Source organism: Phragmites australis, chromosome 13, assembly GCF_958298935.1.
Source record: "Phragmites australis chromosome 13, lpPhrAust1.1, whole genome shotgun sequence".
NCBI classification, from domain to species: Eukaryota; Viridiplantae; Streptophyta; class Magnoliopsida; order Poales; family Poaceae; genus Phragmites; species Phragmites australis.
The window spans coordinates 6,080,731-6,098,145 of record NC_084933.1 but is presented as its reverse complement, the minus strand read 5'-3'; the positions used below and the strand labels follow the sequence as shown (position 1 = coordinate 6,098,145).

General features: G+C 45.7%; 1 protein-coding gene across 6 annotated transcripts in view; it reads left to right on the top strand.

Moving 5' to 3' along the window:
- LOC133889229 (uncharacterized) overlaps window positions 1-17,040 on the top strand; it is a 33,327-nt gene extending 16,287 nt beyond the window's left edge. For 3 of the 6 annotated variants that reach the window (XM_062329721.1, XM_062329720.1, XM_062329722.1), the window contains 8 exons: window positions 830-907; window positions 3,439-3,536; window positions 3,637-3,682; window positions 6,896-7,026; window positions 8,116-8,215; window positions 15,837-15,899; window positions 16,444-16,503; window positions 16,652-17,040. In XM_062329721.1, coding sequence (XP_062185705.1) covers window positions 830-907; window positions 3,439-3,536; window positions 3,637-3,682; window positions 6,896-7,026; window positions 8,116-8,215; window positions 15,837-15,899; window positions 16,444-16,503; window positions 16,652-16,831 — 756 coding nt within the window. In that variant the 3' untranslated portion in view covers window positions 16,832-17,040. The other 3 variants (XR_009903881.1, XM_062329724.1, XM_062329723.1) reach the window with 3 other exon arrangements.
- The last annotated feature ends 375 nt before the right edge of the window (window positions 17,041-17,415 follow it).

Genomic DNA, 17,415 nt, shown 5'->3' with positions numbered 1-17,415 from the left:
ACATTTAATCACTGAAGTCACATTAAATGTTAAAAGTACTGCAGTTATAGTTCAACGTTAGGGAAACTCAAATTCAGTGTTTAACCAAACTTTTATGGGTTTTATACATCCAAGCAAGATGCTTTTGAGCCCTAAAAGGTTAGAGGGCTATCACTAATCTTTGGACCCTAAAAGGTTAGAGGGCTATTACTAATCTTTGCATCTTTCCATGGTTTCTGCAAGCCTTTTCCTTCAATACTTAGCCTGTATATGCACGATCAGTTGCAAGGAAATTATTGTGTGTGGAGGCAGAGGTTTGAAACTGGAAAACCTGAGGACAGTGCCTAAAAGGTGTTCCCAGACAAATTGATGGGCGGTTGGAATTCTATGCATTCATGAATCTCATTGGATGTGGCAAATTTGTAAATTTTTCCTTAATTCACGGTTTTGTCAATTATATGGTAAATAAGGGGAGTTCAAAAACATTCTTAAGAAATGAGCACTTCAGATATGCAGTTTTAGGAAATTTGCTTGAGGCACTAATTGTATAGAGATAATAGAAGTTGGTACAAATCAGCCTTGCGAGATCAGTTGTCATGGTATCTAGAAACCAATGTACATTGAACATTAACCAAATATGATTTATTAAAAACATTTGTTTTCTACAAATTGATATGATCCAATCTATTGCACTAAAAAATTATGGATGTTTATGTTTTGTGGCCCTAGCAGATAAGTGCACACCAACTGCACTATTTTGCTATTTTAATTTATTCTTGAGGAACAATGTTTGTGGTTTGATATACTTCATCTTGAGGAACAATGTTTGTGGTTTGATACTTCATTGCAGGAGTTGATAAAATCAAATCGACTTGCTGAAGCTGAAAACTGGCAAAGGAAGATATTACATACTCTGGAGCTTTCAAAGGCACGACAATATGTCCTTCCACTTTTGTGTACTGCTTGTTCAACAATCTTTCTCGTGACATCAATATTTAGTGTGAAGTTAATCTGGAATATGGTGCATGCCTTAATTTGGTGCCTGAGCTCATCTTTGTTATTAAGCAGATTCAACTGAATTTTCTGACTTTTGCACTATCCTTGCTTCTAAACACAACATTTCAAGTTTGTTTTGTCATTTCATTCATGTGTGGAAGCCAAGATTAACCTAAATTCCACCAAGTAGTTGCTTACAAGCACATTACTCCTTCTATTATATACATTCAAGTGCCTTGAATCTTGATGTACGTGTTACATCATTACGTGGTAAATGCAGGTGGGCAGCAAAGTATTGCTTCTGCTGTTACCTTTATTTTTGCATAGCCAGGATGATAGAAACATAGTTCTCAGAACCAAAGGGATTATAGCAACATAGTTGTCAGAACCAAAGGGGTGATTGAACTGACCTAGAAATTGCTTTATCAACTCGCTGGTCAAACTGCGTGTTCACTGGTTGGACCAGCGGTTTTGATGTTAATATTAATGGTCAGTAGTACCTCTCTGGTCATAACAGTATTAATTTAATCCTAAAGTTAAATGTGTGCGTTTTTTTGAGTGAATCGTACATGCAGTGTGTTGCATTGTTGCATAAGGATTCTAACTCCAGCAGTTAAAAAGATAAATTGTGGGGCATCTGTGAAGTAAATTTTAGTTGATGGTGCCCCCTTTGGCTTTTACAAAGAAATTTCTTACAATAATGGATAATGGCACCTTCCACTGATTCTGTAACAAATATAAATGTTACCAACTGCATTGCATTGACTTGATGATGTAAAAAGAACATTGAGGTGCGTTTTTACTTGATAACAATCCCACATTTGCAGTCCCACTGAATTCACAAATAATTGTATAGAACTTATTTGACTAGTCAAATTTGAGTAGAGTTCTCTAGTTACTTTGTCGAGAACTTTCAATGCATGCAATCATACATAAATCATTGCTCTACTTAAAAACATGGAATATTATTCAACTTCAAAGTTTAACCTGGTATGGACAAATAAAAAGTTTAAATTAGGACTATGGTTGTTGGGGGGGGGGGGGATGCCCCAGTTCGTAGATATCACTAAAAGTTCGCCACCAGGAGCTCTGTTGGAACCCTTGGATTTCAACTCCATAGAAGAAAGCCCGGCTTCTGGAGGCTGTGGGTCCCTCTGGAAGCTATCCCCAAGATGGGAGAAGAAGCTGTCCTCTAGGGGAGGGTGAGGGTCGTCTCTAGGGACTCTCGACGCCCTCGAAGCCATAGCCTCCCGGAGCCCTCGACGCCCTCGAAGCCATAGCCTCCCGGAGCCCCAGTCTCCCAGAGCCTCTGTCCCCTGGAGCCCTCGACACCCCGAAGCCATGGCCTTCCGGCGCCCCAGTCTCTCGGAGCCCTCGACGCCCCCGAAGCCACGACTTCCGAAGCCCCAGTCTCCCGGAGCCCTCGATGCCCTCGAAGCCACGGCCTTCCGGAGCCCCTATCTCCCGAAGCTTGGGTAGGCTCCTCCGGAACTGGGAGGGAGGGGCTGTTTGATCTTGAAGAAAGATCAACTAGAGGGAGCTCACCAGCTGTCTTCCTCTGGCAAGAAAGTGACCGGCATTCAATGCGATGCATTTGGGAGTCGTCCTGACATCCCAAGTGAAAGTGGGGGACGGACTGACACCTTGGACAGTGCGACATTGCAATAAGCGACCGGCTAGACGCCATGTTCCTAGGGTCACTTACACTACTGTATTGCCATGATAGATAATATCTTTTGGTTAGGGGTGAAATACATCTTACCTAGACCCATGCCGAGTGATTCGACCGGTTCTAGGTCCCTGCGGGATAGCGATGGTTTGTATCGCTATCTCTGTAAGGGTATATTTGTACATTTATACCTTGTATGGTACTATAAATACAGACCCTTGGCCATTAGACCAAGGGACGAATCCTTCTTGACCATCACATATCTGGTGTTCCTCTCTTTGCACTTCTGCTCCAAGCTTGAGCACACTCCTGTGACTGTACTCGCCCCATTTGTTCGTGCAAGACATATTCTTGCGCCAACAATGGCACCTATGGAAGGGGAAAAATGAAAGGAAGTTCCTTCTCATCTCATCAGTAGCTGTGGTGATGTGTGTTCCAACTTACAGAATTGTGAACTGCCCGAATCTCCAAAAAGGAAAAAAAAACTAATCACATGATTTAATTGAGATGTTAGTCTTTCTGGTCTTAGAACAAGGATATATCTTACCCATGGTTTCTCTTTTGAATACATAGATGGTCTTCAAGAGTGGTCCGGCGGCCTACTGGTTCTAGTATTGTATGGTCTATTTCTTAAAGGAACAGATAAAAACCAAAAAGAAAAGAAATTGAATAGAGAGATAAAGAATGAGGAGTAGACACTATTAATTCTAATTGACAAATCTCTCTTGATGATGTCTTATCACCAGTCATTCCTGCAAAGCCTACTGAAGTTCATCTGTACAATTGTTTGATAGGGATGGGATTCATTTGATACTACATATGCAGCTGAACTCTTAAGTTTAACTCTTCAAGCCTTGGGGAAGTTGGAGGAATCAGAAGAACTATTGGAAAGGTGAAACTTTAAACCAACAGCTATCTGTGTGTTCAATTGGATCATTGGTCACATTTAAATTTTTCTTAACTAACCTTTTCAATGGCTATAATATTTCTAGATGTGTTGCAGTCAGGAAAAAGATTCTGTCTGAAGATCATTTTCAGGTTTGGTCGTTGCCTCATACTAAGCTCTTTGGCTTATCTTAATTGGAAATAATTTTGTAAGCTAGATTCTTGAGTTACCAAATGAAAGTACTGTGACAAGCTCCCTTAAATGGTTATTCATCCATCTTTAAAATATGCTCCTTAAGATCACTTGTATTTTGAGTTTTCCACCTCAAGCATTTGTGGCAGTCTATGCAGATGATAGTGTGTAATGGGTGTGGGCCCAGCATCAGTGCGTGGTTACTGTAGCTTACACCTACATCAGCAGCCTTACCTCTAATTTTGTTGTTTCAGCATATTGTTATATTGGTTACCGAAGTAACTTTCACTTTCAGTAACTCTAAACTAGTGTATCACTCGTCCATCTCTGTGCTAATGGCAAGGAGCAAGAAAAGGGCAGCTAGCTCGAAATCTGTACTTGTTAGCACTTCCTCATCAACTGCTCCCTTGCATCACAAGCATGCATATATTCATAGGCACCAGTCACCACACACAACTCAAACGCTTGACTCTCCTTCACCACACACAGATGCTCTCCCTGATGCAACCAAAAGCTTAGCTACAAGATCTAAACAAAACTCAGGTGCAAGACCCCTTGCCATCTTGGCTCCATCGACCAACATGTGACCTCCAGAATAAAATGATTTCCTGCTCCTGCAATTGTGCTCACACTCTTTCTTCCTCAGTGATGATGCCATCTTCTTCAGGTTGGCGACTTCCTCCAGTCATAAATACTTGATGTTTTGGACAATGGCACAGTCTTCGAAGTATAGCTTTGACCACTATTTTCTATTCGAATTTATTTACAAAATGAGTACAATTTCTCTGCACACAAGGGGATGTGGACACCCAGCCTTTTGTCGTAGGATTGGTCACACGCATGCAGATTCATGCTGCAGTCAGCGTTGTCGTAGCTAATCAATAGATTGTTAGGCCTGAAAGTTTGCTAATCTTTTGGCTCTTCCCGGTAGGTAGGCTCCACTCATGTTATGATCCTAGGAATTAGGGGGGTAAACATCCGTCAGGAGGATAGCCGGGCGGCATCGACTGCTAGGGGAAGAATTAGAGCATAGATTGTGGAGACTTAGAATATTGGGGGAGATTTAGATTAATTCTTCTATTACTTGTCTTTATTCTGAATATTGCCTCTCCTTATATAGGGAGGGTGTTTACAATTCTAAACCGACTCCAAATCCTAACTTACTAAACTTATCTCCTATTGAATTGGAAACCAAATCAAATTTATCTTCTAACCAAATCAAACCCAACCCCTACCAAACTTTTCTCCTAAATAAATGGCTAGCACGATACAGCCTTAGCTTTCCTACCCACATCTCCCTCCTTGCGAGACAATCCCGTCACAAACCATGGCTGCATGCCTTTGAAGCCCCACGTCAACGAAGGGTTGCAGCGTCATCGTCCCGTCACAGGAGAGCACCGGATTGTCCAAATCCCATCGCCCACGCTGCTGCTAATGGTTATTGGCAGAGATTACTGTAGCACCACGACCGGTCTTGGTGGCGTCGCCCATGGGGATAGCAATGACAAAGCCAATGGTGGCGCTAGCAGAGAGCTCGACGGGTGGCGCAGTCACGCGAAGGATGGTCTCGGTGGCATCGCCCATGGGGATAGCGGCGGCGAGACCATCGGTGGCGCCAGTGTTGAGGGCGATTGGCGATGGAGAACGAGGTGGTATAATCGCACCGATGTGTTGTTCTCGGCACCGCTACCCATTGGGATAGCAACAACGACTAGTGAAGGCGCAACCAAGTCAAATGGTATGGTAGACAACGCCATTGTTGGCTCCAGTGGCGTTGCCCATATGGATGGCGATGGTGAAACCAAAACCAACGGCGGCGATGTAACTAAAGCCATGGGTTGGGATTACCTGTCTCTGATATCAGATGTTAGGATTCTAGGATCATTAGGGGGATAAACAGTTGTCAAGAGGATAGCCGAGCGGTATCGGCTGTTAGGGAAGGGACTAGAGCATAGATTGAGGAGACTTAGAATATTGAGGGATACTTAGATTAATTCTTTTCTTGCTTGCCTTTGTTCTGAATATCGCCTCCTTTTATAGGGAGGGTGATTACAATTCTAAACCAACTCTAAATCTTAACTTACTAAACTTATCTCCTACTGAATTGGAAACCAAATCAAACTTATCTCCTAACCAAATCAAATCCAACTCCTACCTAACTTATCTCCTAAATAAATGGAAAGCACGATACAACCCTATCTTTCCCGCACCTCTTGATCGAAAGGGTCCACAGAATCTTGATTGACAGCCACTACATACGGAGGGGCATTGACCAGCATATACTCCCTACAAGTTGCCATTCATACTCGCTATGAGTTTGGCTTCCCTATCCAACAGTTTTACGGGTAAATTTTTGGTAAATATGTTTGATTTTTTTTCGTTTTCTTCATTTGGAAACTTTTTTTGTTCATTTGAAAAAAATCTTGATAATTCTTTTGTTAAACTTTTGATATTATGGCCCACCGTACACAGCAACCAAAAAAAAAAAAAAGCTACAAGGGTCTACAGCATGTTTGCCATTCCGGCTAACTAGGTATGCGTACTACGCTGCAATGACTTTTGTGTATCCTTCCAACTTGCCTTTCTGCCAAGCCACTGAGGTGACCAGGCCTTTTTGCCTTGCTGACACACCACTATGGTGGGCAGGTACCCCACGTACCTCCCTAATTGCTGCAGTTATCTAGGTTACCCACTGAGTTTTCATGTCCACACGTCAGATACTCCATGTGTGGGCGCATGCCCCTACTCTCAAAGAGTATTTTTGTTACAAAACATAATAAAGTTGTGATATTATTAACCTACTTTTCAAGATAAACCTATACATGTAATTTTTCATGTTTTCAATCTAAATATTTTTCAAGATATCTATAGTCAAAATTTTATAAGTTTGACCGGAGCCTTTTCCAAAACATCATGTATTTGTGATTGGAGGGAGTATTATAAAACTTAATGTTCTGAATTGCATCCTATAGACCTTGGAAAGTGAGAAACATCAAGAATCATGTTTCTTGAAATTTTGTCTAGTACAATTTATCCAGGAACTTGAACCTGGTATTCACCAGTCAGCATGGGTCAAGTCCTGAACAACGTTTTAGAAACCCTGCTTAACATTTAAAGTAATTAGTTTTTGCATTGTATCTTTGGTTTATTTCTTATTGTCCCCTTTATTACAGGTAGCCGCTACATTGGTACACTTGGCAAGGTTAACACTGCACCAATTTACTAGTGATCTGAAGAAAATAAACAGTGATGTAGCTACATGTTACCTTGTTAGGGCAAAACAGCTCGTTGATGATTCAATCAGGTTTTTCATTCTGCTCCATTTTTTTATCTTCCAATATTTTGAATTATTGGTCTCCAATTTTCCATTATTTCATTCATAAGATTCAAGTAATTGTGGTTTCAATGTGATGTGGTTGTATTAAATCCAATTATTGGTATCCAATTTTCCATTATTTCATTCAGAAGATTCAAGTAGTTGTGTTTTCAATGTGATGTGGTTGTATTAAATCCAATGACTGCTCTAGTTCGACACTATAGCCAAGAAACTCCAGTGCCTTACAGTTTTGATGAGATTCTACAGGAAACACACTTGATAAACTTAGGCACAAATTCAGTTAGTCAGGCGATGCATTTACAGAATGAAGCTTCCTGATTACTTGTTTTTAGTTATGGATATCATAGCGGGCCAGTTGTTGATGACACTACTCTAGTCTGGATGCTATGAAACAAAACATGTGCGTGTGGTGACAACTGATATCTTTTATACTACTCCCTCCAGTCCAAAATAAGTGTCGTTTTGGGTTGCGTGCAATCAACTGTTTCAAACTTTGGCTACAAATTACTTTTTATGTATTGAATTTGGATACTTGAAACGACACGGATAGATTTTTCTCGAAAAATATTTCATAATAGCATACTTTTGTTATGTTTTTATCAATATATTACAACAAAAAGTAGTAGTCAAATTTGTATTTTAAGGACCGTGTCGATGTCCAAAACGACACTTGAGGGAGTAGTTTACTTCTAGATGATTGGTGCCAGTTTTCTAGTTAGACACTTTTGACTGTATCTAGTTAAATTATGATCATAGTTTAATCTAAACTGTTTTAGTAAAACTTCAATTCAAAATGCGATCTTTTTAAAAAAAATTGTATTGGTATTTTGTTTCCCATCTTCAACTGGAATTTCTGGTTACTGTCAGGATTTCAAACCCTGGCCATGAGGTCTATTTCACTGATGTTGGCTGTAATATTGCTGTCCCCTTGTGGCTATTTTTTCCATCATGTATAATCATTATTTAGGATTGCATATAAAGCCAAAATGGCATGTATTGAATTGCTCAAGTTGGATTGCTGATAACTGATAAGCCTTGAACATTTTATTCTTGTAGGATCACAGAAGGAATATTAAATTCTTCAAGTAAAGATCAGAACAAACTTAACAGCACATCTACTACAGATAGAGATAAGATTGCAGCAACCGCTGTTCTTGTATGTCACGTGTCACCCTGAGTTTTAGAGATCTATCTCTATTTTATTCTATTTCATTTGTTATGCATTCGCAACTCCTTTTCGTACCGTTATCAACTTGCGTCTCCTGTTTTCATTGTACTTAGTCAGCATGCACTGCACTTTGGGTATAATCAAATAGGAAGCCTCTTGCCGTGTCCAATGCAGGGATTAGAGAAAAAGAAGAGGCTAAAAGACTTGGGGAGGGGGGGTTACATCCGGGTCCAGTGGGAGGGGCTAGTAACAAAAGTTTGAGTCTGATTTTACTTGGTTCAAGTCCAACAAACAAATTGAAAGGCCTATAGCCTCACAGTTGACTAGAAACTCACCTAAGACACGTACACTAAACAGTGGCATTCTTTTTGCTGCAATGGCTTTTATTCTCCCTAATCTGCTAGCTAGAAATCTGCACACATCAAGGTTTATTGCTAACAATCTTCCCCTAATCCTTGTGTGTGGACTTAGAATTGATGTTGATCATTCCAATCCTAGCACGAAGCTCATGGAATCTGTCTCGCCCAAGTGCCTTTGCTTGAATGTTAGCCAGCTGGTCCTTAGTGCCGACGAAATCAGCACTAATCCTTCCATCTTCCCGGCACTCCCTGATGAAGTGGTAGCGTACATCGATGTGTTTGCTACATTCATGGAAGACAAGGTTTTGTATCAGCGCTAAGGCTGACTTGTTGTCAATCTTCAGCTCGACGGTGTTAGCGTCCCTCCCCTGAAGTCGTCGAGTAGTCGAGCCAATCACACCGCCTGTGTGGCTGCGGTAGTGGCAATAACATACTCCGCCTCACAGGACGAGAGTGCCACCACCTTTTGCCTGAGAGCGTGCCAACTCACCAAGCTGGTGCCGTAGAAGAACAAACCGCCGGATGTACTCCTTGTGTCAACATCGCCGGCAAGGTCGCTGTCAGTGTACCCGACAAGTCGTGCCTTCGCTGTCCTCCTGTAGTGGCAACCGAGACTTAACGTCCCAGCCACATAGCGCAGGATCCTCTTCATTGCCGCCATGTGTTCCTCCGTAGCCCGCTCCATGAAGCAACTCACGTACCCCACGCTGAAAGAGAGGTCCAGCCGCGTGTGGACAAGATAACGGAAGCTTCCAATGATCCTCCGGTACTGAGTGACGTCCACCTCCGCCGCCGTGCTGTCGTGGCTCAGCTTTAGCCGCTCCTTCATGGGGGTGTGCGCAGGGTTGCAGTCCTACATCCCCGCCATCTCTAGGATGCGCTTGGCGTAATGCGCCTGGCATAGCGTGATCCCGCTGCTACTCTGCTGCACCTCGATACCAAGGTAGAAATAGAGCAACCCAAGGTCGCACATCCTGAACCTCGCCTTCATCTTCTCCTTGAAGCGGTTGATCTCCGCCTCGGCTGATCCAGTGATGATCAAGTCATCCACATAGATCCCGAGGAGCAACAGCGAGTCGCCATGACCACGCTTGTACATCGCCGCCTCATGCGGGCTCTGCTCGAACCCGAGAGCTCGCAATGTCGTGTGCAACTTCTCGTTCCAAGCCCGCGGCGCTTGCCGCAGCCCGTAGAGTGCCTTCCTCAGGCGCAACACCTTCTGTTCTGCTCCGGCGATGATGAAGCCCGGCGGCTGTGCGACGTACACCTCCCCCAAATCGCCGTTGAAGAAAGCCGACTTCACATCCATGTGATGCACCGGCTAGCCATCTAGCGCAGCAACAGCTAGCAGCAACCGAACGGACTCAAGACGAGCAACGGGTGCGAATATCTCATCGAAGTCAATGCCTAGTTGCTGCACATAGCCCTTGGTGACGAGGCGAGCCTTGTGTTTGATCACTGCTCCTGCCTCGTTCTTCTTGAGCTTGAAGATCCACTTCAGCCCAATAGGTCGATGCCCATGAGGAAGCTCCACCAGCGACCATGTGTCGTTCTACTCGATGGAGTCCATCTCGCGCATGGCCGCTTGCCATGCTAGATCGTGCTCTGTTTCAGCGAAGGAGCGCAACTCTCCCTCCTCGCTGACCAGCAGCAGCCCCTCGCCATTGACGACGCAATTGGCAAGGCCTAGTGCCTCTCCCCCTCCAAGCACGTCGTCGATGCGGCGGTAATGGAGAGGGGAGGAGTCATGGTACGCATCCAGCCTGCCGGAGTCGTTTGGCGGAGGAGAGACGAACTCCAGGAGAGAGGCTGCAGCGGGAGAAGCCCCTGTGGGCGTGGTCCCTGCCCCTGCGGACATGAAGGGCGCGGATGCGCCGCCTGCAAGGGCCCGATGCCACTGTGGGCGCTGTTGATGTGCGGCCCACGGGCGGACCTGCGGGTGGGTTCGCCACGGAGGACGCCCCTACGGGCGTGGGCGACGAGATCGCCCCTGTGGGCGTCGACGTAGCAGGATAAACGCCTTCTGCGCTGCCTGCGGACGGAGCCAACGCGCCTGGGTGGATGTAGTTGACCACTGCCTCCACATGGAAGTCAGGTGTGGCTGTTCCACCATCTTGCAGCACTGCCTCCCAGTCCTAGCCGGCGTCCTCGTCAAAAACGACGTCGCGGGAGATGTGGACGCGCTAGGACCGGGGCTCGAGCATGCGGTACGCCTTGGAGCCATCCTCATAGCCGATGAAGACCATCGGGGTGCTGCAGTGGTTGAGCTTTCGTGGGCCTGGTCGTGTATCCTTTACATAACCAAGACACCCAAATGTACACAAGTAGCTTACCGTCGGCTTGCGCCCGTGCCACGCCTCAAATGGCGTCTCGCCGTCAAGACTCTTCGTCGGCGCCTGGTTGAGGAGGTTGACAGCTGTGGTCACAGCCTCCCCCAAAATTCAGCGAGCATCTTCCGCTGTTTCAGGAGGGCGCGTGCGGTGGCGAGGATGGTCTGGTTCCTCCTCTCCACCACGCCGTTTTGCTGCGGCGTGTACGGCGCGGAGAAGTGCCGCTGCACGCCGTGGTCCTCGCAGTGGCGCGCGAATTCAACGGAGGTGAACTCGCCGCCATTGTCCGTGCGTAGAACACGGAGCTTGTGACCTGTAGCATCACTTTTTGCTGTGAGAGGCGACAACCACATGTAGCGGCTGGCGTCATCTACCAACAGCAAAAAATAGCGACGCCCGCCTGGCGTCGCCAGCGTGATGGGGCCATAGAGGTCGCCGTGGACGAGGTCTAGAACGCCCTATGCGCGGTACTTCGCGTTTGCTGGGAACGGGGCTTGGCGATGCTTCGTCATGACGCAGGTGTCGCAGAGCTGCTCCACGTGTTCTAGTTGCGGAAGACCACGCACCATGTCCTTGCGGCCAAGCTGGTGCAGTGCGTCGAAGCTGATGTGGCCGTAGCGGGCGTGCCAATGCCACGAGTTGTCGTCGTGCTGCACTGCGAGACAGATGCGGCGCGCGACGTTGAGGCGTAGGATATAGAGCCGGTTCCGCCCACGGTTCACCTTGGCGATGAGATGGTGCCGGCGATCCCAGATGCGCAGCACGCCATCCTCGATCAGCACCTTCGAGCCACACTCATCGAGTTGGCTGACGCTGATGATGCTGTTCTTCAACCGCGGGATGAAGTAGATGTCGGAGAGCACCTTGTGCTCGCCGTTCTTCTCGGCGAACAGCACCGTGCCGCAGCCGTGGATCTCGACGAGTGATCCGTCGCCGAACCGTACGGTTCCCTGTACCGCGTGATCAAGCTTGGCGAAGACGTCACTGCGACCCGTCATGTGGCTGGTGGTGCCGGTGTCGAGGTACCAGCCCTCCTGGAGTTCACCGGCGTCCGCCTCGTCGAGGAACGCCTGCGCTCGTAGTTCATCGAGGTGGACTGTTGTCGACACCGACACGGTGTCGTCGTTCAGCGCGCAGACCTGCGCCATCAGTAGCGCAGGCTCGTAGTCCTCTTGCACGAGGTGCGCCTGACCTCGCTTGGGCTGGTGGCAATCACGAGCCCAGTGATCGGTACGCCTGCAATTGCGGCAGGTGTCATGGTCGTCGTTATGGGCAGCGTTCTTACCATCAGCCGCGCCCTTCTTGCGCAAGCCACGAGAGCGGCGATTTTTGTCGTCGCATTTGGTAGACCATGACCCCCCTCGCTAGCTCGCCTTTCCTTCTGGCGCGCAAGCCACTGCTCCTCTGTGAGCAGCAGCTTGCCATCGAATATATCGATGGCAGCACCTGGTCCGGGTCGAGGCGGTCCTCCGCCGCCATGGGCCGTCCCGTGACCTCCTGATCGTCAGCGTTGAGATGTCGAGGAGCGTCTCGATGGAGAGCGCGATCTGCGCGAACTTGGATGGGACAACCCGCAGGTACATGGCCACGACCTTGGCGTCGTCGACCGGATCACCGAGTACCTCCAGCTGGTGGACGATCCCGATGAGGCGCATGGCGAAGTCGTCAATTGACTCGCCGTCGTGGAAGGAGATCGCCTCGTAGTCCTTTCTCACCTTCTGGGCAGTCATCTTGCGAGAGCGCTCGGAGCCGACGCGCATCGTCTTGATCGCGTTCCAGGCCTCCTTCGCCGTCTTCTTCGCAAGGGAGGTGACCATCTCCGGCGGGACTGCGCGAAAGATGGCCTCCATTGCCAACCTGTCGTTGACCCTGTCCACGCCGCTCTTGTCCACGGCCTTCCAGAGGCCACGGGCTTCAAGCATCACCTCCATTATCACCGACCACTCGGCGTAGTTGTGCTTGGTGAGCAGCGGGTACGCGCCTCCGACATCTCTCACCACGCGCTGTACCACAGGCGTAGGAGCTGCAGAAGGGCCATCTTCACCGGCCATGACACCCTACTGATACCAATTGAAAGGCCTACAGCCTCACAGGTAGCCCAGGAACTCACCCAAGACACGTATACTAGCAGTGGTATTTTTGGTGCTGCAATGGTTTTTATTCTCCCTAATCTGCTAGCTAGAAATCTGCACACATCAAGGTTTATTGTTAACAGAAAGAAATGAAATGGTCCCACCTGTGAAATAGAGTGAGAGAATGCGAAACAGAGAGGGATAGAAAGCACTGGATTTTTATTTAGTTGTGGGTCCTAGTTTTTAGTTTTTTTTTTTTACTTTTTTTGGTGGGAGGGGGTATGTTAGATATACATATATATAGCCTTTGTGTAATATCCCCATGTTATAAGAGGGTTCTTACATATTGCCACCTGTACATGTATATATATTGATCTATGGTTTTCAGGGAATACAAGTTGCTATTCCTAACATGATATTAGAGCTATGGTTTTCCTTGGACGCTGCAACTTGTCTTGATCCAACCGCCGCTCCCTCTCTTCGATATGTTATTGTTCATCTTCGTCACAAATCGGCTCCAGTTCATCTGCCGGCTGCTTCTGCCTAGTACAACTGCCCTCCACGTCGTCCTACCGCCACGGGGCCCGATCCGGTTGTCGTCGGGCTGACCCTTGCTCTGCCCCCCCGCCTTATCCTCCTGATCCGGCCACCTACCAACCGACCGCCTCCCGATTCGATCACTGTAGGGCCGACCCGTGCCACCCCGCAGTGCTCTGGCCGCCCCGCAGTGCATTGACCAGTCGGTCGCCTGCATGAGTCACAGTCGAGGACGCTAACTTCTATGCTGATCAAGGGCTTTGTTCTATATAAAAAGAAAAATTGCAACAGTTGCTGCTCTTCTTTGCACTCTCGTCGAGCGCTGCTCGCTTGCGCCCTCGCTGTTGCTCACAGCTACTTTTGCACTCTTGCTGTCGCCCCCCGCTATTTCTTTGTGCTCTTGCCGTCGCTCGTCCTTTCTTCAAGATGTCGTTGGGCACCGTTTCAGTTTCTTGGTGCTTGGTGATTTTGATGGTGCCAATTGCCGGGATTTTGTGCTGTATATGCACATTCACATGTGTGGGCTTCGTCTTTGGTATGTTCTCTCTGGCGACGTCGCTTGTCCACCTACTCTTGATCTTCCAATGGAGCCTTGCAGCCCTTTGCAGACCAAGGAGACAAAGTAGCTATTGAAGCCGCCACCGCTGCCTATGACAAGACTGTCTCCGCTTACCAAGAAGTTTTGGAGCTGTACCGTAATAAGTTGTCTGGTTGTGCTCAGTGGATGGATAATGATGCTCATCCAACGTCTATTCTGGTTGCTAGTGTAGAGCCTGGGTTTTCTTCTGAGATTGTTGAGTTCTCTACTGCTTTTCAGATGTGGACTCATCTTCGTCAGAACTATGAGCCTTTTGGGGATGCTCTGCACCTGTCTGTTGTTCGCCAAGGGCAGTCTCTTCAGCAGGGCAATGCCACCGTTGTTGTGTTCTATGCTCAGATGTTAGCTGTGTGGTGTCAGTTGGACTCTCTTTCTGTTGCTGGTTACCGCTCATGTCAGTGCTTCTTGGATTTGCGTGTTGAATGGGATCTTTTGTCTTTACGAGTTCTTGACTCGCCTTTGTCCTGAGTTTGAGTTGTGTCATGCTCAGCTGCTTACACATCATCCTCGTGTCACTTGTGGAGGCCCGTACGAAGTTGCGCTCGGAGGAGACTCGTCTGCGTGGTTCTGGCTTGCTGCCACTTCCCTCAATGTTTGCTGCTCATCCACTTGTTGCATCTTCGTCTTCGTCTACACTGCCGCTTGCTTCTCTTGCGACTCCTTCACCTTCCGTGGCTTCTTCAGGTGGTGGTGTTCACCTTCGTTGCACCTACTGCAGCAAAGAGGGCCATATTGAGGCGAACTGCTACCGAAAGAAGCATCTTCCATGTCCCTCTAGTGCTTCTACCCCGACTACCTCTTCAACCGATACTCAGTAGGAGATTGAAAAAGTCAATGATAAATGACCACACATATCTCTATCAGATAACATGGTGCAACCACTTCATCTCTTTTACAGTATTAATGTAGAGTTTTGAAATACTTGTTAGTAGAGTTTTGAAATACTATAACAAGTACACTTTTGATTTCCTAAATGGACTTACATTGTGAAACAGCGATTCCTTGGAGAAATATCTTGAAACAGAGGGAGTAATTCCTAGATACTCCAATATGAAGTGGATAAAAAATTATTCACTAGAGTCATTATCTTGTGGATAATTTGATTGTACCTCTGATTCGTACTAATAAAGTAGTATATAAATAAATGATGCCAAATGTAGTGGATTTGTGGAACCATGGTTTCCATAAATGAAGAGGTAACGACTTCCTTCGGTAGTGTCCTGCATGGCGTGACCAATTGGGAGAAGTGACTGGAAGAGAATTTGACTTGTGGGTGCCTTCTGTTCCAAATTAAGTTGTGTGGGGGAAGTGAAATCAGGGGTGAGTTATATGGGGTATTTAGATTTTCCCAAACATAAAACTGGGAGGAGAAAGATTTAGTGCACAATTTTGCAAGGGCATGGGGCCAAAGATGAGTAGTTATATCCCATGCACTTAATATGTTTACTCCTGAAAAATAAAAACGAGAATGTATAATGGAAATATACATCATGGTGCTTTTTGTTTGTGTTATCTATTTTCACCTTTTTCTTTCTTTTGGGGACCTTTCCTTGAGCCTTTCTGGACACAGCAGGATAGTATTTATTCAATCTAGTCAGAGCCATTGGAATTTGATCTATTAGAAGTTCGCTAACGTCTTTTAACCAGATGTATTTATTTTCTTTTTGTATTATGTAGGTTTTTATTCGATAATACTGTGTATTATGCATGTAGTTGCAAGCACTTGATGTTGTTGGACTTATTGAAATCGGAATGAAGCATATGCTGGCGCCAGGGGTAATTTTCTATTTGTACACTTCATTTATGCATTGACAACTATTGGATTATCTGTTACTCCATTTTATTGGTATGTTTCTAATATAGCATGTTCTCTTTAGTAATTGGTACTCTTGCTAAGGCTTCCACTGGAACATATGAAGCACGGGTCCTTCAAAATTGATGCTGTATCCGTATCAGACACATGTCGGCTATTTATATGGCCCGGCACAAATCTCATAAATGTCAGATATACCACATCGCGAATCCATTTTAAAAATATGTTTGGAAAGGTCTGGCCTGAAGCATGTTGATTGTACTTAGTTATTATTAACTACATTCTTATGAACTTGACTAGATATATATGTTTGCTCATTTAACTATTGTTGTATTAATACATGTCAAAATAATCAGAAAAAATAATCGGGTTTTGAAGTTACCGTTATTCTCCATAGAATGGAACAATATTCTTTAGAACTTGTTTCCGTGGTGCTTAAATCCTCATTTGAAACAGGGAATTGGTAGTGATGAAGCTTATAAATTGACCGTTTTCCCTCAATTTCAGGAGCAAGATTATAGACCTATTGAACAAGCTCTGGATAAGTGTATTTCACTTTACAAAGAGGTACGTATTAGACTCATTTTCACCTTCCCCCTAGTTGTAGAATATGTATAAAATGAAAGACAGCATGCTTGACATGCTTATTTGGATCAGCTGTCAGCACGAGTTTTATAGTTAAACGACCGCTTTAACATGGCATTTATTCTTGCAGCCTCATACACGGAGGTTAGTGTCAAAGGCTGTCAAGCAGGACTATCTGAAGTGCCTGAGGAGACTCATCAGTATAGTTCAGGACAATTTTTGCATGCCGCAGACGATGAAGCTGCAGGAGTTGCTTGGTGAAGCTCAACAAATAATAGAAGAGTTAGCAGAAGAAAGTAACAGGAAGTAGTAATTCATGACACGTGGGACAGCCATGTTATACACAATCTTTTACGGCCTTTAGGAAAATTAGATTGGACGCCAGCATCCATGCTTGACTTTTTGCTGATATATTATACTCCATTTCTTTTTACAGGGTGTATTAGAATTTGATTAAGTCTTTCGAAGTATATTTTGATTATTAATTTCTCTTACAATATATTATCAATTGATACGGAACCAATATCTTATTAAAATATATGTGAAATACTAATTTATTAATACATCTTTTATATACTAAATATGCACATAATTTGACTAATTGTTAGTTAAATTTTATAAAATTTTACTTTTTTGAATCATAATACGCAGACATCGCAGATAGGGCTGCTGTCGAGGATGGCCCGCAAGTTGAGCATGTAATTCTGCATGCTCGGCATGCATAATCTTGTGCGAGGCTGGGAGGTGACCTTCCAAAATCCGTAGGGGCGCGTCCGCTTGTTCCGAGGCCCAAATGACGAGGTGAAACCTCTTCTTTCCCGTGCCGAGGTGAACCAACTTTATTAAGTTGTGGTGACGTCCGGCGGTGTTAGACATTAAGCACGGCAGATAGAA